Consider the following 26,877-nt stretch of genomic DNA (forward strand, 5'->3'; position numbering starts at 1 on the left):
CTGTTGAGAGTGGTGGATGATGGGACGTGTGTGGGGGAGGACCATGTGACAAGGCAGAAAGCACAGAGAGACAGCACCTTGTAGTCTACGTTCTCTATGGTCTCTCCTTATTACCAATAACTTCATCATGGAGCTCCACACCAACAGTCTAATCCCTTCCCAAGGCCCCACCTTTGTACTGCATGCTTGGTTTTAGTGCTATCCTTAATCTGCTAGCTGAAGACTCTGGAGATCAAAGCCTTTAAAACATGGCCCCTTGCAGGACACCCAAACTATTACCTAAGCTGTAATACCTGGCAACCATGGATTTGTGGGGATGGTTAGTTTCAGCATGCTGTGTAATGGAATCATATAGTTTGTAGACAATTTTGCATCTGGCTTCCACATTGTGTAATGTGTTGAAGGTTCATTGGTGTTACACATACTGGCAATTTGTTCCTTTTGTTGCTCATTTGACTCATGTGCTGTGATGGTATCAGTGCGCGTGTTATGGAAGCACAGAGGAGGTACACTAATTTGGAACTGAAGGATCATGAAAGCCTTCCCACAGGAGCTGGTGCTTCACTGAGACCTGGAAACAGACCACGCAGGTGATGGGAGCGGGGTGGATGCAGCCTTTGTAGCAGGTCCTAAGGTGGATTGTTAGAAAGCATTCAGGGACTTTGCAAGCTGGTGGTCAGACCATGGATAGCTTGAAATTGGCCATGGTGAGCATATTGACACCACAGGCATTATTAAATACATCAAATGAGGACCCCCAACCCCAACCCTCCCCAACAGTTTCCTGCATATCAACGGATAGACAAACATTACAGCCAGGGAAAATGGTTAACGTGAATGGGAGGGTGTGACATTTTGGAAGAACTAAAATGAATTCAGTAGAGTTGAAGAACAGACTACAAAGGGGAGGGTTGAGGCCTGGAGGCTCAGGTTAGGGGCCAGCTTGTATGGAGTGATGTAAGTCATGTTACGTAACTATAATGTCATTTCATGTTTCTGTCAGTTCTGCTTGGGCTTTAATGCATTCATCCTTCTCCTGACGAATCATATTCTGCTGCTTGGCATGTCAGCTCAGTTTTTATTACATGTCAAACATTTTGGGTTCTACCTTGGTGAGTGCATCGTAATTGTGTATTCCTGCAAGTATATGGCTTTGTTCTGAGGTGCAGTTAAATTACTTGGAGATGCATTTGTTGGGTGAAACTAGAGCCGTGTTCAGTGCAGTCGTTTATTCTTTACTTCTACAGTGAGATCCTTTGTAGCTACTCTGCCAGGTGCTTCATGAATCGTGAGGCTTTCCCGTCTGTGGAAGCAGGTGCTGTTTCTGCACTGTTTGCATGCCAGGTACCATTCTTGTACTCCTTTCCGGGGTCCTCCTCCTGAACTCAGGCGTTGCTCACACAGGTGTAGATGGTCTGCTGAGTACTGGGGGGCAAGGCTCCCTAGACCCCCAGAGTTCTTTCCTGTGAAAGCCCCTCATTTCTTTTTTTTTTTTTTTAAGATTTATTTATTTATTTGAAAGTCAGAGTTACACACACAGAGAGAGAAAGGGAGTCTTCCATCCAATGGTTCACTCCCCAATTGGCTGCAGCGGCTGGAGCTGCGTGGATCCGAAGCCAGGAGCCAGGAGCCAGGAGCTTCTTCCAGGTCTCCCACATAGCTGCAGGGGCCCAAGGACTTGGGCCATCTTTTACTGCTTTCCCAGGCCACAGTAGAGAGCTGGATTATAAGTGGAGCAGCTGGGACTAGAACTGGTGCCCATATGGGATGCCAGCACTTCAGGCCAGGGCGTTAACCCGCTGCACCACAGCGTCAGCCCCAAGCCCCTTCATTTCTGAAATTCTCTCCTGCACCTCTGGCTACCATGATCTCCTGAGATTCTTAGTTCTTTCTCTTCTACTCAGAGAACTATGGGCCTCTGCTTGTGTTCCCATATCTCTACCACAACTCACTCTTAGTTGTCTGGGATCTTGAAAGCCATTACTTCTCATGTTTTGTCAGATTTTTTTGGTTGTTATTTCTGATAGGATAAATTTGATCCTGGTACTCCTTTGTGGCTGGAAGTAGACTTTGTACTATTTTATCTAATATCCATGGGGAACATTGGCAGAGAGGTTTAAATAAGAGGTGGCAAGATCAGATTTGCATTTTTAAAAAGCTCATTTTGAATTTTATATAGAAAATGAATTGTTATGAAAAACACTATCCTGGAGGTAAGTAAGCCAGTTAGGATACAACTGCAAAATTCAGTTAAGACATTAATTGAATGTGGGGACCAATGCCAAGGAATTATCTATATGGACTGAAAAGATTATATACACTTTGAAGAACTATCTGTGAGGTAGAAAACAACCAATGGAGAAGAAAAATGAAAAAGCAGTAGGTTAAGCTTCAAAGATAGAAAATCTATAAAAGAAGAGGGTCATGCTGGAGAGTAGGAGCAGGTTAATTGGAATTCAGAGAGGATGCCCTCCAGAGGCAAGATTCAAGGACGTGAGGATGGGTATGACCCTCTGCTGTGACACTGAACACCAAGAGAGAGTGAAAGAGGAAAAAGCACTTTCAATAAAGGAACATTGAGATCTTGCTGTGCAATAGAATTGTCCTCTAAAATGTGGCCCAAAATTTAATTAAATTTCTATATACTACCTTTTAATTTAAAAACAATTGTTTAAGAGGGAGAGAGAGAGGGAAGGAAGAGAAAAGAGTGAACACTCCTATCTGCTGTTTCACCCTGCAGATACCCACAGTGGCCAGGGCTGTGCTGGGCCAAGCTATGAACTCAAGCCAGGTTTCCCACCTGCAGGGCAGGAACCCAGCTACTTGAGCCATCACCAGCTGCCTTCAAGGGTTTGTACTCACAAGGAACTGGAATTGGGAGCTGGAGCCCGGAATTGAACCTAGGCACCCTGACATGGGACAAGGGTGTCCTAGCCATTGTGCTAAGAGCTAGGCCAAACGTCTTCCCCTGCTTCCCCACAAGATGTTATTATACAGCATCCAAGGAAGTACAAGTTAGGAAAAAATTATGTGGGGAAAATGGAGAGCTTTATAAGCAATTAAATACACATTAAATTAGCAGTGATTGTTTTAATATGTGAGAAGTTTATAGTTAATATTTAACAAATATGCTAATAAGTTTTTTAAGGTTTTTATTTAATGCAAATTTCATATGTAGAGCTTATTAGGAATATAGTGTTTCTTTACCCATTCCCACTCCCATTCTACCTCCTACTCCCTCTCCCATTCCATTTTTCATTAAGATTCGTTCTTAATTCACTTTATATACAGAAGACTCAACTCTATACTAAGTAGAGATTTCCACTATTTGCACCCACACAGACATACAAAGTATAAAGTACTGTTTGAAGACAAGTCTTACCATTAATTTTCATACAACACCTCATTAAAGACAGAGGACCTACATGGGGAGTAAGTGCACAGTGACTCCTGTTGTTGATTTAACAATTAACACTCTTATTTTTAACATCAATGACCACCCGAGGCTCTTGACATGAGCTGCCAAGGCTATGGAAGCCTTTTGAGTCCACAAACTCCGTTGTATTTAGATAGGGCCATAGGCAAAGTGGAAGTTCTCTCCTCCCTTCAGAGGAAAGTACATCCTTCTTTGATGGTCACTTCTTTCCACTGGGGCTCACTCAGAGATCCTTCACGTAGGTTATTTTTTGCCACAGTGTCTTAGCTTTCCATGCTTGAGATGCTCTCCTGGGCTTTTTAGCCAGATCCAAATGCCTTAAGGACTTATTCTGAGGTCAGAGTGCTATTTGGGGCATTTGTCATTCTATTGAGTCTGCTGTGTGGCCTGCTTCCTGTGTTGGATCATTTTCTTTTTTAATTCTATTTATTGTTATTATCAGACAGTTGGTCTTATTTATGTGATCCCTTTGACACTTAATCCTATCTACATGATCAGTTACACACTTAATATGATCACTTTAACATGTAAGATGGCATTAGTACCTGCCAACTTAGTGCAATTTGGAGTCCTATGGCAAGTTTTTAGCTTTACCCTTAGGTGTAAATCTATGGGTACATATGCCAAACTGTACGTCTCCTTTCTCTTTTATTCCTAATAAGTTTTATACCTATGACATTGTGATCATAAATAGAAAAGTTAATTGATTTGAGGGAATACATGTATTTCAGTATCTTTCTCTCATAGTACACACTTATGTGATGGAATATAAATTCCATGAGAGCCAGGAGTTGGTGTAGCATTCTGTAACTTGTTTCTCATCTTGCACACTCTGGGTGCTTGATATGTACGTGTGCAAGCATGGATGGCTACACTCTGAGTGGGATTGCAAATCAGACCTGTTTCTTGATAGACTGATAGAGTAATAAATACGTGAAAATAGTGCCAATGAATGTTTTGTCCTTGGACCCAGTTGTAGTTTGGGGAATTTATGTGAGGAAGAATCACATATAGAAAAAAGCTATGCATTTGACAGATGTGTAGATTTCGTTTTCTTGAGATAGAAATCCTGTCGCCCCAACTGTGTTCTTCAAAAGTTTGTTAAACTCATAGTGAGATTTTTCATATTAGCTGTCAGTGGTTTTGATTTTTCCTTATCAGGAAACAAGAGTGAGGTCCTGGTACTGTCCTGTCAGTGCCTCAGTGTCCTGAAACCACACTGTCCATGGCTGGCTCTTTCGGGAGCTTGGACAGGGATCAGGATCTGCTCCCTCAGTTCTCCATTTTTAGGAGCTGGGTAAGAACTATTTAGAATTCTTGGCCTGAGGTTTCTCCTTCTCCGCTTTCTTTTCTTCCTGAGAGACCTTGAGCAGGCACGTAGTACCACTGATGGGCTGTGTGGCCGTGCCCTGTGCCACCTGCTGCTGTGGATTGTTACATGTGTGCTCCGAGCTGGAAGTGCTGCTTCCACAAAGAAAGGAAGCCACGGAGCGTAGCCCCCTCCTGCTTTCTCGGAATCCACGGCTCTGGTGGATTTCATTTTCCTAGTGGTGATGACGGTTCTTATTTGGGAAGGATAAAGTGCAAAAGAAGGAAAGTGAGTTTTCTAAAGAATTTATATTAGGTTATTATCTATTGCAAACAGTAGTTCGAAAACAGAGAATCCTCAGGAAAATACTGCTTTCTAATGTACACAAGCCTGGTGTTTGGATGACTCTCTTCCTGTATGTTAAAATTTCCCTGGGGAGGAATTTCTAAAACTGTTTATGAATAACAAGGGGAATGTCTTAAAGCATATTTTTTGGTAAATATTTTTGCACCTTTCCTCTTTTCAATGTAAATTTTAAAAGTTTATTTGAGAAGGAGAGAAGGCGAGGAAAACGAGAGCAAGCGAGAAAGAGAAACACAAGCTCTCCCATCTACTGGTTTATTCCCCAAATGGCTGCAGTGGTTTCAGATGGAGGCAGAAGCTGAGTGCAGGGAACAGGCTGGGTCTCCTACAGGGCTGGCGAGAACCCTGTTACTTGAGCCATCACAGCTGCCTCTAGTCCTTACTATGGGAAGCTGATATCACAAGTTACACTGGGCATTGGACTTAGACACCCTGCTACAGACATGGGCGTCTTTACTACCAAGTCAAATGCCCACCCCTAACTTATTTTTTAAAAAATATTATATATATATGGAACGTGGGCAGTATAAGAAGCAGCTTAACCCACTTGCAACAACACCTACCCCAGAACTTCTTAATGAACCTAACATTTTTGAGACTTGTGCACAACCCCGCCAAAAAAGAAAAACAGCAAACATGAAAACAAAATAGACTTCATAAGTCAAAGTGGAGAGAGCAATAAAAGCCAAAAATCTGTTGTATAAGTAAAATGATCTTGGCTTTGGTGGCAAAAGATTTATTATACTGTCTTAAATTAAAAGGCCATCATTATTTGGATAATGTGGTCCTATAATTTTAAAATTAAATTTATATGTTATTTAAAGTCTTTGTAACACAACAGTCAAAATACACCCATTTTTGTGGTTTTGTTAAAAATTTGATGCCTTTTTGATGCATTTTTATATTTGATTTTTAAAAATATTTTGATGCTTTTTTGCTTGATGCTTTTTTATGGTTTTGTTAGAGCCTTGATGTTTTTATTTAGAGTATTGGAAAATGTACAAAATAAGATTATTACCTGAAAGGTGTATTTACAAGTATATGTAAATTAAAAGATAATCTTTAAAAAATATCTCTAAGATGTATAACCTATCTTGAACTATATCAAAAAAGGAAAAAAAGAATTCTCTGTTTTCTATAGATAATGTAATATTGCATTGAGAATAAATATTATATTGAATATAAGATATTCATATCCATAAGGTTTTCATTGGAATTGCATTGAACTAGAAATTAATATCAGCATCTTTATGGTTATAGGGTTTCATTCAGGAAGGTTTTTTTTTAATTTAATAAATGTGAATTTACAAAGTACAACTTTTGTATTGTCCCCCCCACCACCACCACTGCGGCCCTCCCCTCTCCCACTCCCTCTCCCATCCCACCCTTCATTGAGTTTCATTTTCACTTACCATGAAGATTATATTTTTGGGCTCACAACCTTTGTTCTTAGCTTTCGTTACTCCCTTATGTCTTAGGTTCTGGTAACGCCAAACTGCTTACAGGTTCCCACAATGCCTGCCTTTGGCTCTGCCATTGGTTATAGTCCCCTGGCTTTTTGCCTGGCCAGCTCTCAGTCATTCTTCAGCTCTGGGATCATCTCTTGTTGGGAAGCCCAACCAGGGTTAATGATCACCCCACAAAATGATTCCCTAAGTCTTTGTGTCCATCATTACATGTTCTGTAATTGCTTTTTTATGTCATGATGAACGCATCAAGGGCAGGCATTAGTCTATTCAATTTTTTCTTTCAGCACATAATACAACGTCTGGCTCTTAGCAGACTTCTGTTAAATGAATAAAGGGGAATCCAGTATAGTTCTCTATTTTTCTTCATATAGGTCCCAATGATTCTTGTTAGGCTTTTGTTACTGTTATGAAGGGATTCTTTTTCCTCCCCTGTAATTGTCTAATTGTTCACGGCTAGGATGTGATTAGTTTTCTTTCCTGCTCTCTGGGAGTTGAGTGTGGTTGTGTGATTGTTAGTGGGATTGGTGGGCAGTCATTTTCTGACATTAGACCTGGAACCTTTGCTATAGGCTGGTTTTTACCTTCTGAGAGAACCAACAGAATCACAATTTTGGGTGTCAGAGAAGTTACAAATGAAATACAAATCGGATTCCAGGTAGACTAACCTTCTCTAACTAAATCAGCACCATGAGCACAATGTGTAGATTGATAAAGGGAGAGAGTGAAACCCCTGAAAGCTTTGAGGAGGGAATTTTAGTTTTCTTAATATTTCGTTTGTTTCACGCTGTCCTTTCTTGTCTTGCTTAACTCAGAATCTGATAACAAAGTGGACAGGGACCGTTCCTGCTACAGCTATGTATTTAGCACCCAGCAGTGTTTGGCACATAGTTGTACTTAAAAAAAAAAAATAAATAAAAAGTATGGGAGAATGCACAAACTAATCAAGTCATGTCCTTTTTCCCTAGAAAGATAGTAGACTGCAATTACTTTCGTAAAAAAGTCTTGATTAGGCTGGAAAGTGGAATTTCACATTATACCTACCCCATATCAGAATTGAAAAAAAACATTAAAAGGCATATTCTCCAAAATTAAGTTTAATCTCAGTCTGTCTGAGAAGTTTGGATGTTTCAAGTATTTCAATAAAATAGAGAAAACTCAAGATTCAGGGGGCACAGTCCCTACCCTGGGAGCTGTTGTTAATGAACCACCTCTCAAGTAGAACCTTCTTGAAGCTTCTGGCTCCCTCACCCCGTGATCATTCTCCCATTTTCTTTATTATGGGAGTAGAATCCCTGGTTCATACATGGGCATGTCACTACCTGGAAATAAGTTACCTACTTTGTGGGTTGATAGACGGTATGATACAGTTCAGGCCCAAAGAGAAGGAAATGGAACTACTCTGCTGTTGTTGCTAAGAAACCTCATTAGACAGATGGCGCATGCCTTTTTCCTCCTTTTCCTTAATTCTTCTCCCTTGTTGTCTGGAATTCTGATGGATGGACAGGAATTCTGGCCCTCTTCTTTGGTTGTGCTAAGCTAAGGCAAAGCAATGAGCTGGAAGAAGCCCAGCCTATCGATTTGGCCTTTGACTGCTTAACTTTAACTGGCCTGTAACTGTCACAGACACAACCTCTTATCTTCTTTAAGCCATGGTTTCCAGGCCTTTGTTATAGGCAGCCAGACCTAATCCTCACTGACAACACACTGCACTACTGCAGAGCAGTTCTAAGGTCTTATGACTTCATCTTCCCTCTGAAGATGGATCTTGATGTTCTTTTATTCAGTCAATTTTGTCAAATTACTTACTCTCATCATAGAGTTCTAAGCCAGGGTTTGATGTTGCACTTATCCTGAAAATGCTGAATCTGAGGAATTTTGTTAGCTGGTCTGCAGTGGTTCAGGGTTAACATAGGGTTAACCCATAGTGTTGGGGAAAACGGCTGGATTCTAAATTCCAGAATGTAAGGTTTTCTCATAAAGCCTAGAACCCTTTTATATACCTGAGTGTGTCTGGCTTTTCCTTCGCCATAATCCATGCAGATGGGGAAGCAGCATTTTAGGGACTTTGGGAAGATAGGCACACCCTATAATGCAGTGCTCAATGTGGATATTTGATGCTCAGGGGCTCTTGGGGCCCCACACCTGGTGAGAAAGTAGTGATAAGTCACTGTTGAGCAGGAGCAGCAATTTTTATTGTCTTTCTTGTTCTTTTAGCTCTACTTAACTTTTAAGGTAGTCACTGTAGTGGCTTGTATAGTCTTTCTCACAAAATTTTAGCAGCTGCTTTGTTTTAGGGTCACTCCTAAAGTGAAGGAGACCTGCATCTAAAATGACCCATCTATGAAAGCTGGAAACTGGAAGTGGTGGGGATTTTTACTGGCTGGGCTGTGACTCCTCCCTGGGTTAGCCTGTGAATGTAGGGTCTGCCTTGACCTTCCATGTACACCGTCTTTCAAAGAGGAGACCAGAGCAGTTCGGAGAGGACAGAGAGGAATTTCATTTTTCTGTGGCAGCCATTGTGGTGGCTCTTTGCTGTATATTCTCTTTTTGTGAAGATCGTGGAATTGTCAGTCTTTGTCAGCCTATAAAGTTCACTTGGGATCTTTCAGAGACTTGGTGTCCTGGTTGAGTATAAAGGGAGTTAGTTGATCATGATAAGGAAGACCCAGAACAATGGGGCTTAAAATTAATTTGAATCCAAACAAGTGATACATTCCCCCTTGCTTTCTAGATTTGGTTTCCTAAAGTAGGCATCACACACATCTGGGTCGGTTTTATGATTAAAAGATCTGTAGATCCAGAATAGATGCCATTTATGGGAATTGCTACTACCAAATTATTGGAACTTGGTGTTAAGCTTGGGCAGATTTTCCATTTTTCATATTCACTCTATACCTGATCTGTATTGTCCAAATTTAGTGTTGACAGGTTTCCTTTTGCCTGGATAAAATTGTTCTTTATAATCCCATCTGAACTCCTGCTGGAGAGCTCTGATTATGTTAAGTACTTTTGTATGACTGAAAGTTCTTTATGTCTGCTGGAGCTACAAGAGTAAACTTAACTTTGAAAGCTGTATTTTCTGACTAGATGGTAAGCTTTTGGAAAACATTGATACTGAGAAATGGTAGTGAGTTGGGTGTTCACTTTGCTAGACCAGCTGGAGAAGACAGGTAGAATGAGGATCCTGGATTTATAATACAGTGATTGGTTTGGTGTCCCACTTTTGTTTCACCAACACCCTTGTAATTAGAATATTGAGAGTTTTATCAAAGATTTTAATTATTTAAAGCTTTGCAATTATTTTTTTATTAATTTTTAATTTATTTGAAACAGATCTTCCATGCACTGGTGCACTCTCCACATGCCCACAATAGTTGGGGCTGGACCAGGCAGAAGCCAGGAACCTGGAATGCAATCCAGGACTCCAGTGTAGATAGTACAGACCTAAGTACTTGCGCCAACACCTGCTGCCTTCCAGTGTGTGCATTGGCAGGAAGCTGGAACTGGAAGCAGAGCTGGGCTTGAACCCATGCACTCTGATATGGGATGTGGGAGTAGTCTTAAGCAGAATCTTAATCATTGTGCTGAGTATTTGCCCCAAAGACTCTTCTTTTTAAAAGTACTGTGGGTATTATTGAAAGAAACCCCTGAAGTGATTTCCTAAAATGAAGACTTCTTTATTTTGTAATTTGAACTTTCATATCTTCACACATTGTCAACATGTCAAATATTAGAATGTCAAATATCATAAAATATTTTGAGTGTGTGTTTGTGATCCAGGGAATTCAAAAGGCTAGCAGAACTAGTGGGGAGAGCTTTATTAGTCAATAAGTAATTCACTCATAGCATAATAGGAGCTAGGAGCCAAGATGTGTTCGTGTCTAGCAATGAATTGGCTGTGGGGCCTTGGTCAGACATTGAGACCTCAGGTCCTTCAAATCTCTGTAAGAATGAATGTTGGGTGAGAATGAGAGACATCTGTGGCTCTCGCTTTGGAAATCTATGGATTTTTTTGTCTTAAGTTCATCTTTGGAAGAAAATTCATTTTTTCCCTGGATTTCCTTATTTCTGTTTGGTTCCATTCCAGAAGTAACACGTGCTTGCTCTTTACCAAGGAAAATTCAGCTGGAGCAATGTATTACACAGAAAGGAAAAGTCTCCTTTTTTTGCCTCTGAAAGATAACCATTCTTAAAATAGGAATGTAATTGTCTTGACTCATCTCAATGTATAAATTCGTATTTTTGTGATATATATGCTTATATATGTATATCTCATACTAAAACTTGCTTTTCACTTAACAGTTGAGATAATGGCTATCTTTTTGTATCAGTTATATAGATCTGTTTTTAAAATGATCTCATAGAATGTCACTATTTAAATATTTAAATGTTGACAATTCAAGGCATAGACACCACTGTCAGCTGTTAGATTGCACTGGCAGTCACTATACTATCCCGCATATTTTCAATACTAAATAGATGTTAGCTCTGAACTGCGATGGGTAGAGGAGTAAGATTGATGAGCTCTGCTAGAATGGATTGCTGGTAATGGCAGTGTTGTCCCTCATCAGTTAAACTTGTCATCTCCGAGACTCTTTGACTAGATGAAGGCATCACTTCATCAGTCCCTACATTGGAGATTTGATGGTCCTGAGTTTTGAAACAGTCCCAGAAACTGTAGCATTAGGCACTGCCTGAAACACTCTCTTTTGAATGTTTTCTTTTTTTTTTTTAATTTTTTTTTTTGACAGAGTGGACAGTAGAGGGAGACAGAGAGAAAGGTCTTCCTTTTTGCCGTTGGTTCACCCTCCAATGGCCGCCGCGGTAGGCTCGCTGCGGCCAGCGTATCGCGCTGATCCGATGGCAGGAGCCAGGTGCTTCTCCTGGTCTCCCATGGGGTGCAGGGCCCAAGCACTTGGGCCATCCTCCACTGCACTCCCTGGCCACAGCAGAGAGCTGGCCTGGAAGAGGGGCAACCGGGACAGAATTGGTGCCCCGACCGGGACTAGAACCCGGTGTGCCAGCACCGCAAGGTGGAGGATTAGCCTACTGAGCCGTGGCGCCGGCCATCTTTTGAATGTTTTCAAAAGTGCTTAAGGTCACTGCTGTCTCATTTCTTTTATCTCTGCTTTTCTGATACTTTTGCCGATTCATAAAATTATTTCATTAAAAAAATCTCATTAATTTGGACTCTAGAAATGTGGAAATTATCAACTTAAAATACAACAAAATTATGTCAGTATCATGGCTCATTGCATATGTATCAATTTCAGCATTGTTGCTGGAATAGAATGATGTGAGGCTTTTTGTCATGTGAGGAAAATGTGAACTCTCAGTGTACCTCAGTTTTGCTTCTGCATTTCTTTTAAAGAGAATTCTACTGAATAAAATACTTTTTTAAGCAGTCACTGGGTTTATTGGCCTGCTATTTTGGTATTCATATCTGCAAAGTAGACTCTAATGGGATTTTGTTGGTTGTGCAAGCTAACTAACAGGCCCCGACTGCTCTTCCATCTTGTGAGGATATTGAGTAAGTATACCATGAGCCAGTGCTCTGATTTCTTGTAAGTCATGAAATGAGTCTTTGGTTGAGGAGTAGGAAGAAGGTGGTGTTGCTACCTTTGTGGTTTCTAGTTCTGTCATCATACTGGTTAGAATTCCCGAGGACACAGCTGAAGAGTGCTTATGACACAAGATACCTCACCGTGTTTGTCCCATTGTTTACAACTGTTGGCTGGCACTGTCTCTTTTACTGATTTTTCTATTCTACTCTGCTTCAGTCAGATTGGCCATGTTGTTAGCGTGAAAGACAAGCATGTCTTCTGGCAAATGAATCAGCTGGAGCAATATGGGATACATTCATTGTTAAAAGCACCATGTTGTCTTTAGAGAAGGTCTCTGAACATTTCTGTCCAAATGTTTGCTGTGTAAGATAGAGGAGCAGCATAATTGATGATACCACCATTCCTTTTGTGCATGTTACAGTGTAATTCAGGAGGAAAAATTCTGGTAGCATGTTTCCCAGGAGAGTTTTGAGTCTAGGGTTCATAGTTGGAAAAAGTCTGAATGCTCTTTCATTTTTTTATCTTTAAATATTTATGTATTTTTGAGAAGAGAGAGAGACAGAAAAAGATATTCCATCAGCTGGTTCACTCCCCAAATGGCCACAATGAAACCAGGAGTCTGGAACTCCATCTGAGTCTCCCAGGTGGGTGACAGGGACCCAGGTACCTGGGCCATCTTCTGCTTTCCCAGGCACATTAGCAGGGAGCTGGATCAGAAGTGGAGCAGTTGGGACTCAAACCATCACTCTGATACAGATGCTGGTGTTGCAAGTGGAGGCTTAACCCACTTTGCAACAATGCCAACCCCTTTCCATTTGCTTTTCTAACTCGATTTTGTTTGTGTATGAGAGAGCTGTTAATTTTTTGAATACAAATTTTGTAACAGGGCCACCTTTCTAAATCCTTTGTCACTTATTCCCTTTTCTAGGCACAAAGTACATTTTCTACAGATTACCATATTTTTATAATCTTTTTGGGTTGAATACCTTTTAATTCATTTTCATCTAATTACATTGGCTGCTCTTTGCATAATTATTAGACAACAGTGATATTAGCTTCATTTTAGATATAGTCCTGGCTTTTAGTTATTTAGATAAGAAAATTTTTATTTAATTAAAATTTTTATTTAATAAAAAAACTCATCTCTGGTTCTTTTTCACCAACTTCTGTGTATGTGTATTTTGCTTTTTTCTATCTTTGTAAAACAATTGACTGCTCTATTTTCATTCTTTGGTAATGAACGTATTTAACTTTTTCTGAAAACAGCTTTCTCATGTGTTATGGGTTGATTTGTATTAATTCAGGCCCTTTTTTAGCCTTTAAAAATAATTTATATAAGGTAAAAAATTTAATGTATTTCATATACAGGTTTAGGAGTATAGTGATATGTCCTACCCTACCCTGCCTTTCACCCACCTTCCACCCTTCCTCCTCTTTCCTTTCTTATTCTTCCTTTTAATTTTGACAATGACATACTTTCAGTTTATTTTATAATGGTAAGCTTAACCCTCCAAGAAGTAAAAAATTCAAGCAATAGGAAGAAAAAAAAATCATTGTTTCTCAACAGTAGAGATAAGAGCAATAAATAATCATCATCTCAAAATGTCAATTTCACTTATGTACTTTTTTGTACTCTATTATTACTACAAATCAGGGAAAACAGTTATCTTTTGGGGACTGGTTTGTTTCACTATAATGGTTTTCAGTTGCATCCATTTTGTTGCAAAAGAAAAGATTTCATGCTTTTTTATGGCTGAGTAGCACTCGATAGTGTATATATATTCCATTTTCTTTATCTAGTCACCAGTTGGTGGACATCTGGGTTGATTCTGTATCTTGGTTATTGTGAATGAGCTGCAATAAACATAAGGGTCCAGATAACTCTTTCATATGCTGATTTCATTTTGTTTGGGTAAACTCCCAGCAGTGGGATGGCTGGGTCATGTGGTAGATCTAGATTTCTGAGGAATCTCTATACTGTCTTCTATAATCGGTATACTATTTTACATTCCCACCAACAATAGATTAGGGTATCTTTTTCTCCCACATCCTTGACATTGTGTACGGTTTTTTGTTCTGTATGAGAGCCATTCTAACTGGGTGAGGTGAAATCTCATTGTGATTTTGATTTGTATTTCCTTGATGGATAGTGATCCTGAGCATTTTTTCATGAGTCTATTGGCCATTTGAATTTCATCCTTTGAAAAATGCCCATTGAAGTTTTTTCCCATTTCTTAACTATATTGTTTCTTTTATTGTTGAAGTTCTTAAGCTTTTCGTAGATTCTGAATATTAGTCTTTTATCAGTTTATAGTTTGCAGATATTTTCTCCCATTCTGTCTGTTGCCTCTTAACTTTGCTGAGTGTTTTCTTTGTAGTGCAGACGCTTCTAAGCGTGATGTAATCCTGTTTTTGTATTTTTGCTTTTATTGCCAGTACTTCTGGGATGTTTTTCAAAAAGCCTTTGCCTATGCCAATGTCTTGCAGAGTTTCCCCAATGTTCTCCTATAGTGATTTGATGGTATCAAGTTTTACATTTAGATCTTTGATTCATTTTGTATTTTTTGTATAAGGTATAACATAGGGGTCTTGTTTCATAATTCTGCATGCAGAGATCCAATTTTCCCAGCACCTTTTTGTTATCTTAATTCTTGAGGCATCACATTGACCATTGATTTACTAATGTCTAAGAGTACTGGTTTTACCTTTTTTTTTTTTCCCCCCTTATGCCTTGTACTTGATCTTACTGAAAGTTATTGCTGTGATCTTTGTGTTTTGGAAATGGTGGTGTTATAGGTGGGTTCTAGTTGTATTTTTATCTATGTCTTTGTTGGAGTTTATTTCCTTATCTCCCAGTATTCATTCAAAAATAAAGAACAAATTCTATGTCTAGATGCCTTGAAGGAAGAATGGGCCTGTGCTCGATTGTTGAACTATAAGTAGGATATGAATGGTAGCAGCATAGAGGTCTTCAAGACGAGAGGAAAGGATGAAATAAGAAACGGCAGTAGGATAGGGTATGGAATAGGCTAGAGTGTGAACAGAGGCTGCCTCTGAGAGCAGAAAGTCTGAAGAAATATTAAGTGTTGTGTTAATGAAGTACAGCCACATTTTGAAGGATCAGGAAGCTAGACTGAGAAATAATTAACTTATGAGTGAACTGTTCTTAATCAGATACACATACATTTATAAAACGAGCCTATGGCAAGCTTACCGCATAGGATTATAGTGGGTAGGTAGTTACGGTGCTCTCACATGTTCATATTTCCTTACCTCACAGAATCACAGAGTGGTGCACCATGATTTTTTTTTGTTTGTTTGTTTAAAGATTTAGTTATTTATCCAAAAGGCAGAGTTATGGAGAGGCAGAGAGAGGGAGAGGTCTTCCATCTGCTGGTTCACTCCCCCAGATGACCACAATGGCTGGAGCTGGGTTGGTCCAAGGCCAGGAGCCAGGAGCTTCTTCCAGGTTCCCCACATAGGTGCAGAGGCCCAAGGCCTCTTCCCAGGCTATATTTTTTTATTGTGTTATTTGCTCCACCCCCCGCCCTGTATTGCCCACTCCCCAAATCCTAAATAAAAATTCCCTTGCCTACATTAGCAGAGGAGAGGGAAATATCCCACATACCAGTAGATGGCCTTGTCTGCAGGCCTGAGCTGATTAGCTGTGTCTCAAGAAGCATGTCAGATAGTAGCTTACTGGTAATTGTGTGACGCAGTGAGTGTAGTTGCCAACAGCTTCTTTTGAATGCCCATCAGTCACAGTTCTCTGTGTAAGGTGTGGAAGCCAGGACCTTGCAATATGATGTCACTGAATTCAGGAAGGAGGGTTAGCTCTTCAGAAATGGTGCGTTTGCTCCAACAGGGCTATTTGGAGAGCTGAATTTTTTCCTTTGGCCTTTTCATAGACCCGTATGTTTTTTTCTCCTTACCTAGGGGATTCCTTCTCACAGTTCCGGTTTGCTGAAGAGAAAGAATGGGATAGTGAAGCTTCATGTCCAAAACAGGTAAGAGAAAATTTTCTTTAGCGTGGATTGGCTCTTCTCCAGGCTGAAGGCTGACACTTTTTACTTTAGTGTTTGGAGGTAGTCTGGAGTAGTAACTCATGTGCAGCTAATTAGCATGTATATAAACAGTTCAGAAAATTTTCGGGAGGCTAAAGTTTACAGGTGGCCATTTGAGTGAGGTGCCAATGCAGATTGGGTCACTTGATAGGAGCTTTGTAGCCATGAATTGGACAAAATGGATGACCCTGCCATTTGGCCATTCTCCTTTTGCCATTCTTCTGTGACAGGTCCTTATAACTGAGGTGTTCCCCCTAAATGTCCCATTTCATCTTTGGGCTGGACGTTCACTCCATTGTCACCTGGAAATGACTTTTCAACACTTTTTATAAAGAGTGCATTATGTACATTGTAGAAAATGAGCATTAAAATTTTTGCCTTTGGTTACGTCTTCCGGGGCATATGCATGGCATGTGGTTTAGAATTGTGGGACAGATTGATTGAAGGTGGACAAATTGAGATTGTTGAGGAGTACAGTTGCTCTAGTTTGAATAGAACTTGGCCCCCCAATCCATGCAGGCGTTTAACCCCCAAGGTTGTGAGTTAATGGTAGAGTTAATGGTACTGAGAGAGTTGAAATTTAATTCAGTTACGGTGTTCAGGAGGTCAGCCTAGTGGGAAGTCCTTAGGTCACTGGGGGCTTGGCCGCTGAGGAGTGTTCTCACGAGAAGCCTGCCTGTGAAAGTCTCAGGTGGGCTCTGCTGTTCTCTTTGCTTCCTGGCCCGGGATGTAACCACTTGCTCTGACACATGCTCTGGCCATTTTCATCCACCACCCCCATCCCCACCAGAGGCCAAAGCAATGGTACCACCAATCTTGGGCTTTGAACTTACAAAACTGTGAGCTAAATAGACCTTTCCTCTTTATAAAGTTAAGTTTTCTCAGGTATCTCATTACACTGATGAGAAGCTAAGTAATACAACTGTGAAAGTCAAAAAATTCACATTTCAACCCCTTTTGAATCAAATGAAATATCAGGGTATTTAAAATACCTTGAGAATTTCAAATGATTCCAAGTTTCTTCATCAAAATGCAAAAACCGTGTTCTTTACTAGATGCCTTGTTAGATGCAGCATATTCAAGTGTGTAAGACAGAATTGGTGCCTGCTAATTCTTTGGGTCTCTTAACCTGAGCACGGTGGTCACCCTACAGTAGATGCTTGGCAGACGTTTACATAATAAACGAAAAGGAAAGCAGCATAAAGTGCATTGTGCAGTGAGAGCCCGCTGTCTTGGTCTGGAAGTGGCTAGGAACACTGCTATGGAGAAAGATCATTTGAATGGGTCTTGGTGACTGAGTATGATTCTGGTAGGTCTTGTCCAAGGACCGAGGGTGGGGAGTGAAGCTGAGTGTAGAATTCCCAGAGGAGGAATGAGCTGCTGCAGTTAGTACCGGCCGTTTGATCTCCACGCTCTTTAGGGGCGGCTTAGTATATGGGTGAGAACATAGACTTTGGAGAGGCAGACCTGAGTGTGAATCGTAGTTCTATGACTTGGGCAAACTTCATTCCTTCTGTCTTCTCACCTGTAAAGTGGAGCTTACAAAATGTCACTTGGAGTTGTAAGGAGGATTAAACTGCCTTTCAGTGCAGTTTGTGATGTACATGAAACCTTCATCTTACTAAAATCGTTTGTTAGCAAAGTTTTGTTTGGTAAGAACATGGAAATGCTTACACTTGACCTCAGCAGCATTGGGAAAGAGGGACAGCACAGATCCAGGAAAACCAGTTAGGAAGCTGTTGTGAACGGGGCAGGATGAGCGTTTGACTAAGTGCAGAGAGTGAGGGTGGAAATGGAGATTGCAGGTGGACAGGATTCCTAGGGAGTGTGAGGTACACGGTGGTCCTTCACCGGGCGTGAGACTTAGGCTGAGGAAGATTTGCAGTGGCTCTGAGCTTTCCAGCCTCAGGAACAAGATGAGCGGCAATGCCCATCCGTGGAACAAAGGAAGAGCAGTAAGTTCAGTTGGATTTTGAGGTATGGTAGGATATGTCTAAAATGGGATTCACTGTTTCCCCATAAAAACTATTTCCTGTCTCACTTAACTGTCCACTCAGTTTTCTTTTCTCTCACTTACTTGCGAGAGAGAAAGATGAAAATGGATAGGGAGATAAGTCAATGTGTTTTCCACAGGTCCTCCCACTTCCTCTGTGGGACCAGTGACCTAAGACAATGAAGTGAAGCGGGAAAGTGGGTATGTGTTTGTCTTTGCAGTTGGAAGGGAGTGGGACTTTGGTTGTGGGATGAGTTGCCAGGAGGGGGACCCAGCATCACAGCTTTGACTGTGTTTCTTCCTCAGTAGCTAATGGGCAGGGTGACGGGGACACCACCTGGCACTGGGACCCGTTGTCAGCTGGGAGGATCTACCTCTCTACGGGGGAGTCTGTCCCTTAGATCCAGGGCTGGGATGTGCAGCTCTTTTTTTGAACAGTGTAGGGCCATGGCAGGAGGGACTACGTGGGAAGAATACCTTCTTTGGGTGAAAAAACAGATGAAAGTCACAAGACAGTTTTTATTCTCTTTTCAGTTTTTCTTCAGTTGACCTTTCCTGAACAGCTAGCAGGTGCTAGTGATATGCAGTGGTTCCTGGGTACCTGGCGTAAAGGTGTGGACCCCCAGGCCTCAGCTCTACCCCAGGGGCAGAGGGTGGTTCTGTGAGCCAGGCATGAGAATAGGTACCTTACAACACCTTCCCAGCTTATTCCAAAGGGCTACTCAATGTGGGCATTTCCAGAGTATGGTCTGCACATGGTTCCTGAGCGCCAGACACAGACATGCGTGCTGTGGGTTCCGAGGAAAGCATAAAGGTCTGGGCAAAGGCTCTCTTTTGGCTGCAGAGTTGGGTTTATAGCAAGTTCTCTTCTCACCCAGGAGTGTGCTTTACCCAGGGGCTGATGGGGCTCCTGTGCATTCTCTCCGCATGCTGCTGGCAGACAGGTGGGTTGAGGGACTTTGCTCTGACAGTCAAGGTTGGCTTCCTCCTCGCAGCCTCAGAGTGTACAGACAAGAAGCCTTCAGGGCATCCTCCTCCTCTCTCCACCCTCCCTCACGACATTAGTGAGCACTGTCTGCCTCTATTAGTGGCCAGCAGAGTTGGCCAATGTGGGGGATGCACTTTCCAAGCAGAAGTATCCAGCAATTGCTTTAAAACATGTAGCAAAAAGCTAACTCATGCTATTATTCCAATTAACTCTATTTTTAAAATTCATGCGTTACTGTCAATAAGCAATTCATTTCCGCCAACTGAGGCATAAGCCCATGATGAGACCAGTTACTGACCACAAAGAGAAAGCCTTAGAAGGTAGCTTGTGGTGGTGGGTCTGGGTCTTGGGACTGCCCCCGGGGCAGAGGAGAAATCTCTATGGTGTGCAGAGTTGTGAAGGCACTGTGGACGTGGTGCAGTGTCAGCTGGGAGGTGGGTGATGGGTGGGAGGAGGCTGCACAGGGGACACACTCAGAGCGCAGCTGACGTAGCCAGTCGAGTCCCTGGGTCTCCAGCTCACAAACTTTCCATTGTTCGTGATACACCTTGTGATCATGTTGTACATGGCATAGAAGAGGCCCGAGGCCATGTGGATCCCTGGAGCCAGACTGCAGCAGTCTCCGTGGTCCTCCTCTAGAGAGCAACACGTGAGAGTGGCTAGCAGAAATCACAGTGGGAAGTGAGACTTTGTAGACGCTTGGCATTGGGAAGAGTGAACTTTGCAGTTTCTGATGTGGTGACTTCTCCCTGGGTTAAACACTCAGGGTCACAACTTTCCAGGGGATGTAACAGTTTTTCTAAACTTGAGAACAAAGGCTGGGCCATGCTGGTCTTGATCCGAGGCTTAATGTGCTGTGTTCAGGAGGGAATGGCCTGAGTGTGTGTTCAGCCTCCCGTGTTCTTATCAGGGTCTTGTTTTCCATCCTGTCCTGACGTGCACTTGGTTTTTTAGATGTAAATTCTTTTTTTCCAGGGTGGTGGGGCCATAATTGGTGCTGTCAGTGTTGCCTACCTAAGACAGTTCAAGAAGGGCAGCTGAAAACCCAAATCATTTCTTTCAGTCCCCGTGTCCTACTGTGGTGTGGGCAGTGGTTAGGGTGGGTCTGGATTTGGTGACAGGGCTCTGAACCCACCGAGACTACGGCTCCATGTCCGGCCGTGATCTGCCCATCTGTGTAAGGTGCTTCTGCCCTGGAGAAGAGATGAGACTGCAGGACCTCTGGATTTTTGTGTAGCCTTAAGTCAGTGATTCTAGATCAAGACATGGTCCTTGGGAGGCAGGGTGGTCAGTGGTGTTTCCTCTCTGTGTGTGATAATTATGACCACTTTTTTTTCCTTAAAAAAATGATATTTGTTTATTTGAAAGGCAGAGTGTCCAGGAGGGAGGGAGAGGGGGAGGGCAGGGTAGGGAAGGAAAGGGAAATCTTTTTCATCTTCTAGTTCACTTCCCACATGGCTGCAACAGCCAGAGTTAGGACACACTGAAGCCAGGAGCCTGGAATTCTGCCCAGGACTCCCACATGGGGGCTAGGAACCCAAGTACTTAAGCCATCATCTGCTGCCTTCCCAGGTGCATTAGCAGGGAGCTGGATTGGAAGCAGCTGGGACTTGCATCAGCTCGCAGATATGGGATCCTGGGGTCACAAGTGGCAGCTTAGCCTGCTGCTCCATGACACTGTTCTGTGACTACCTGTTAATGTTTAGCTTCTCTTGGGTGACCAGGACATTTAAAAGAAGTTGTTTGGGGCCATGGGGCTATCTGGAATGTTTTCTCACAGGTCAATCTGTGAGGTCAATGTATTTTAAAGATGTATTTATTTATTTGAAAGCAGAGTTACAGAGTGAGAGAAAGAGAAAGCGAGCTTCCATCTGCTGGTTCACTCCCAAATGGCCACAACAGCCAGGGCTGGGCCAGGCTGAAGCCAGAAGTCAGAAGCTTCATCTGGGTGGTCCCACATGGGTACAGGGGCCCAAGGACTTGGGCTGTCCTCTGCTGCTTTCCCAGGCACACCAGCAGGGAGCTGGATTGGAAGTGGGGCAGCTGGGACTCCACCGGCATCCATATGGGATGCTGGCACTGCAGGCTGTGGCGTAATCCACTGCACCACGGCACTGGCCTCGTGACTTGACTTCTGTGATGGGAACTGCATCAGAGGAAGATTTTAGTGTTGGCCTCAGTGTGTGTGAGGGCCAGTTTCCATTCTCTGCTTTCTGGCTCAGGAGAAATAGGCATTACTGGCTCTTTCCGAGGCCTCTCCGCCCCCTCTCACTGCCTGAGCCGCTCTTGTGTCTCCTCTCTGAGGCCAGCAACCAGAGTTTAGGGGAGGTGTCCAGATTGATTCCGTGACATGCTTGTTCCTCTCCCAGCTTGCCGGTAGTAGAGACAGCCCCCGTGGTTGGCAGGTACTGTGCAGTGCCGGCATGGGGATGGCCGCTACCCCGCTGTGGCTCTGACATGTGAGCTGTGGCCCAAGAAGGTAGTTTTGGTTCTGCTGAGGGAAAAATTCTAGCTCATCAAGCGTGATTTCTGATCTGATGGACTCTCAGCCAATGATCAATTCGTTTACAGTCACTTGCATCTTTTGCTCCGTTGTTTTCAGAAGGTCACACTTCATCATCACCTGATCACGTCTTCCTTCTTTCTTTAAACATACGTAGAATTCGGCGTTCTACCTGGACAGCGAGTCACTGGTTCGAGCCCTTCAGGAACTGCCCCTCTCTCTCCGACTCAATGTTGCTGCCGAGCTGGTCCAGGTAAGAGCCCTGAAGGTGTCACCACGCTGGGGTGGATTCGGGCTGGGGAAGAGAAGGACAACCCCCTCTGCAGGACCCTCAAACTCCGCTGCCCCTTTCACCAAGCTGAGGGCTTTCTGCAAAGCTTCAGAAAGAATGGAGTAATTTTTTAAAGGGTGCTTTTGTTTTCATATTTAAAAGAGTTCAGAGATCAAATGTCATGAGGTTGGGTGAAATGTTAGCTCTAAGGTCTGTTATTTTACCCTGAGTATTTACCTGCCAGGCTATAAGGCACGAGGGACGTGGCTGTGAGCAGACAGACATGGTTTCTGTCCTGCTAGAGCTCAGATGATTGGGAAACATGGGTTTCTGAGGCAGCCAAACAGATAACCACACAAATATAGACCAACTACAGTCATACGAGCCCCAGGGTGTTGGAGAATGTGAGGTTGACCTCCTGTGGTGGGCCAGGAATGCTGTCCTGAAGATGTGACCAATAAGCTGAAGTCCAAAGAGTAAGGACCCAGGAGCTGGAATTTAAAGGACAGTGGCCCAGCCAGATCTGCGTGAACACAAACGACGATAAAATAAGGATGCAATAAGGGTGAACTCTGTGGCTGCAGAACGTGGGGTGGACCAGGATGCAGCGTGGGGCTGTGTGTGCGTGTAGGTGCCAGGGCCCAGCAGAAGAGCACCCTGGGAGGTGGGTGGTTCTGCAGCTGGGATAGGGGGGTGGGTGAATGGGCATGGAGGCAACAAAGAAGTGGGCTTATTTTTGGAGAGGCATTTCAGAAGTAGCACTGGCAGCACTTGGTATACGTTGGAGAGGAAGCAGTCCAGAAAGAATCAGAGACCTCTGAGCTTGGGCAGTTCAGTGACAGGCAGTGATGGGGGCAGGGTTTGGACACCGAGCTTGGGAGGTCCACGTGGAAATACTAGTTAATCTCATGTAGAAGTTGATAGTTCAGGATTACGGAATACAAATACAAACTGGGGAGAGGCCAGGGTGAGGTGGCAGTTGGTGACCTGACTGAAAGAGAAGGAGAGCCACGGCTTGTACCACGAGGAACTTCAGCATTTAATTGTGGTTCAGTTGAATTTAGGAAAAAAGGAGAAACTCTGGGTAATATTGATTTTTAAATAGCAACTAAAATTAACAGCTCCCCCTGAGGCTGAATGTGATGCTGAGCTTCAGCCTGGCAGTGGATTTGTTGCTGTTATTTCCATTGCACTTTCTAGCCCAGAACTTGGGGCAGAAGTGGTTCAGGGCTGGAGGATGCCGGGGCCAGAGCAGAGGACCAGAAAGGAGGGCGTTTGCATCTCATTGGGGAGGGCGCCCTCGGGTGGGGGTGCTTTCGGGACGTTTTGGAGTGTTTGGATGAGTTTGGAGAGTTTGGAGTGTTTGGAGAGTGCTGCTAGGCTGTCCTGCTGGGCATCCGGGGTGTTCAGAGCTCCGGAGCTGCTTTGATCCCACAAGTGAGGGATGTCTGACACAGCAGCAAGCACAGAGATCCAGGCTCCAGGAGCATTTCAAAGTGAGGAATGCATGTCCGTGGTGTATGCATCAGAGTAAACATGTAAAATAATTGGAGTAACTTTGAAAACCTGGCTAAATTATTAAAAAAAAAAAAAAACAAACTCTCCCTCCTCCTCCTTTCCACCCCAAGCTATTCTCAACCTTGTCTACATGTTAGGACATTGGGGAGTTAAAAGTATGCAAAAACAATGTCAGACACTGCCACGTCCTGCCAGCTAAATGATTCTAGGAAAAAGAACAGAGGATTACATCCCAGGTTTGCTTGTGTTTGTATAAAGCCAGACGGTCTTACATATTTATAAACACCCTGAGGAGCTGCTATTCACCAGATAGGTTGAGGATGCTTAAAGGTCAGTGCCCCCCATTCTGAACCTGCCCACTGTGAGGCCGTGCTGGTCTCCCACGGCTTTCCCTGTAGAGTCGAGATTCTCTGCCTGCCACTGTAACTTCACAGCTCTGTCACCTGGGGAATTTGAGAGCAATCTCTCATGTGCTGGATCACTCCCCAGATGCTTATAATGGTGAGGGCAGGGCGTGGCCTGAGCCAGGTCTCTCACGTGGCCGTCACCTGCCTGCTGGCCCCCACTGTCTGCACTAGCAGGAAGCTGGAGCCAGGTATTAGGCACTCTGTCATGGGATGCAGGCTAAATGCTGGCCCCTTACTTGGGGAGTTTTAACCATACATACATACATGCATACACTTATTTATGTTATTTTAAAAATTTACTTATTTGAAAGGCAGAGTTATAGAGAGCGGGGGAGAGACAGAAAGAGGTCTTCCATTCACTGGTTCACTCCCCAGATGTCTGAGGAAATGGGCTTGTCAGGAGCTTGTTTTTTTTTTTTTTTTTAAGATTTATTTATTTATTTATTTGAAAGTCATAGTTACACAGAGAGGGAGAGGCAGAGATAGAGAAGTCTTCCATCCGTTGGTTTACTCCCCAACTGGCCACAATGGCCAGAGCTGCACCGATCTGAAGCCAGGAGCTTCAGTGAGGTGTCCCTCATGGACCCAGGTCCGGGGGTGGCGGGGTGTGACCCGTCTGAACTGATTGTCCTGCCCCACACAGCTTGATGGTATCTTTGGCTCCTATGTTTTATTTATACCTAAGCAAGTATAAGACTTGCATGGTCCACTCACTCACTCTACTTCTCTTTCAGAGCACTGTTCCTTTAGAGCTTCCTCAAGTGAAACCAAGGAGACCAGATGACAGCAAGGGCACAGGGATGCAGTTAAAGGGGCCCCTCTCTGAGCTGAGATCTGCCGCCTGCCCCAGGCCCCTCGGTCCTTCCAGTGGTCCTCAGAAACCGGCTTCCTCCCCTGAGTCTGCGGCAGACCATTTGGAAGAGGAACTAGATCTGTTGCTTAATTTAGATGCACCTGTGAAAGAGGAAGATAACTTACTAGGCAAGACATCTCAGGACCTGAAAGCTGAGGAAGATGGGGAGATGGCCCAAGAGGAAAAAGGTACGGCGTGGCCTCCCTCCTCCTCTTTGATCCTGGTGCTGGTGGGAGAGCAGCCCATCCTGCCGCACACCCACCTGCCTTGGTGTCTGACACTGACCCAGCATTGTCCACAGACATCTCTTTCTCTGCTTTCATCTCCACTGCCCCCCACCCCCCGACCTTTCTGACTACTTCCCCCAGCTCAATACACCAAGCTCCCAAGGTTGCTACCTGCCTGATTGCAGTGGCAAAGCCTGGGGCTACAAATTGAACTTGTGCTGTAAAAAGGCATTAAGATACCTGAAGCCCTCGGTTCTTCAGCAGCAGGCCTTTTAATCGATCATCTGAATAGGCCTAGAAACCAGCTCTCGATAACTTTCTTGTTATTTTGATCTTATTTACTGACAAAGAAAAATGCTTTCTCATTTGTGCATATTGTGTGAGACGGTGGCCCATCTGCTACGGGGAGGCCTAGGGTGACTACCCCATCCATAGACTGCATTTGAAACCCTTTACTGGTTTTTCCAGGATTGCTAGACTAGTAACAGGAACACTGAGCTACTGGTTTTTGACAGCAACAACATAAAGCAGCTACTGTTCACCTGTGAACGTCAATTTCAGAACAAGTAGAAGAGCAGATCTCTAATTTGTTTAGATATTATTGCATCCTCTTCGGGAGTAACAATAAGAATGTTTCCTCCTTGTAAGGAGAGTAATAAGGGCTGAGTTATATCTTGAAACAAATGCTTCCCTTGCTTCTGGGACTAAGGTGACATTGCTAACATTGCTTGTATTTCCCCAGTTCCTGCAAAGCCATCTGGGGCTGAAGAAAAGAAAGTGGAACCTGAGCAAGCAAGTACATCCAAAACTGTCACCGAAGAAGAGCTGGAGGACTGGTTGGACAGCATGATTTCCTAAACCCACACAAGCAAACAAAAAGTGCCTGAAGAAAATGGTGGTTGCCTTCTCCGTGAGGGCAGGCATAAGGCTAGTGTCCAGGAACCGCGGGTTTACAAGCATGCCCCAGGCCAGGGGGTTCCATTATGCTTACAGCAGTCAGTGCCTACCTCTGATTGACAACACCCGAACATGTACGAGGCATTTGTCTTCTGGCTTAATGCTGTAATAAGCTTCCTTAAGGACAGGGGATGGTACTGCCCTTGTCCCCAGCCTTCTTCCTCTTCCTGTTTACATTGAAGCAGGTGCTGCTGATTAAGGGAATAGATGCAGGCAACATTGGCCAAAATAAACAAACCCTGGTCTGTGATTTTTTTCCCTCCTCCTGTTTCTTTTGTGAGGCCTTAGGTTCTTTGTCATATTTCTTTCCCCAGTAGTCACAGTGTAGCTGTGGATCCAACAGCAGTGGCGCATTGCAAGAAGCCAAACGTGGAGTGGTATGTATTACTTTATTGCAGTGGGCACTTTGATTTGCAGAGATTCACCTAAACATTGCAGCTCCACTACTTACATGGGACCCTAAAGCATTACTCAATTTTGGCATAAGATTGAGAGTTTTCTGAATTTTCAGTACAGTACTTTTCTTCTAATAACAGCAGTTGACAAGCTGTTACTGAAAAAGAAATCATATGAAGAACTTTCAAGTGCAATTTCATAAAGACAGAAGATCAACACAACTAATTAATGGAACTGTCTTTCTGGAACACAAACATAAAAAATAAACTTGCATAGCTATATCTAAAGAGGTTTTAAGGCACTTAACCGATATTTCAGTGTCGATAAAGTGTTGTTGTTTTCTATTTCTTTTACTGCTTAAAGCTTTTCAAGCTGATTCTCAATACAGTCACTAGCAGGTACCATGGAAAAAATTAGACTGCAGTTAAAATGAGTTTTTGAAATTCAGACAATGAGTCACAGGTGGGAGACAGTCATATGACATTCAGGCATTTCAAATTTCAGGTATTACGCACTCAAGACTTCATACTTCTCTAGCTGTTTCCTAAATGCTACCCTA

The 26,877-nt window shown here is 43.2% G+C and overlaps 1 protein-coding gene across 1 annotated transcript in view; it reads left to right on the forward strand.

The window, feature by feature from the left end:
- AVEN (apoptosis and caspase activation inhibitor) overlaps positions 1 to 26,565 on the forward strand; it is a 175,404-nt gene extending 148,839 nt beyond the window's left edge. The window contains exons 3-6 of the mRNA XM_062204735.1: positions 16,078 to 16,148; positions 21,847 to 21,942; positions 24,620 to 24,926; positions 25,708 to 26,565. Coding sequence (XP_062060719.1) covers positions 16,078 to 16,148; positions 21,847 to 21,942; positions 24,620 to 24,926; positions 25,708 to 25,823 — 590 coding nt within the window. The 3' untranslated portion in view covers positions 25,824 to 26,565. The remainder of the gene's footprint in view (positions 1 to 16,077; positions 16,149 to 21,846; positions 21,943 to 24,619; positions 24,927 to 25,707) is intronic.
- The last annotated feature ends 312 nt before the right edge of the window (positions 26,566 to 26,877 follow it).

Source organism: Lepus europaeus, chromosome 11, assembly GCF_033115175.1.
Source record: "Lepus europaeus isolate LE1 chromosome 11, mLepTim1.pri, whole genome shotgun sequence".
NCBI classification, from domain to species: Eukaryota; Metazoa; Chordata; class Mammalia; order Lagomorpha; family Leporidae; genus Lepus; species Lepus europaeus.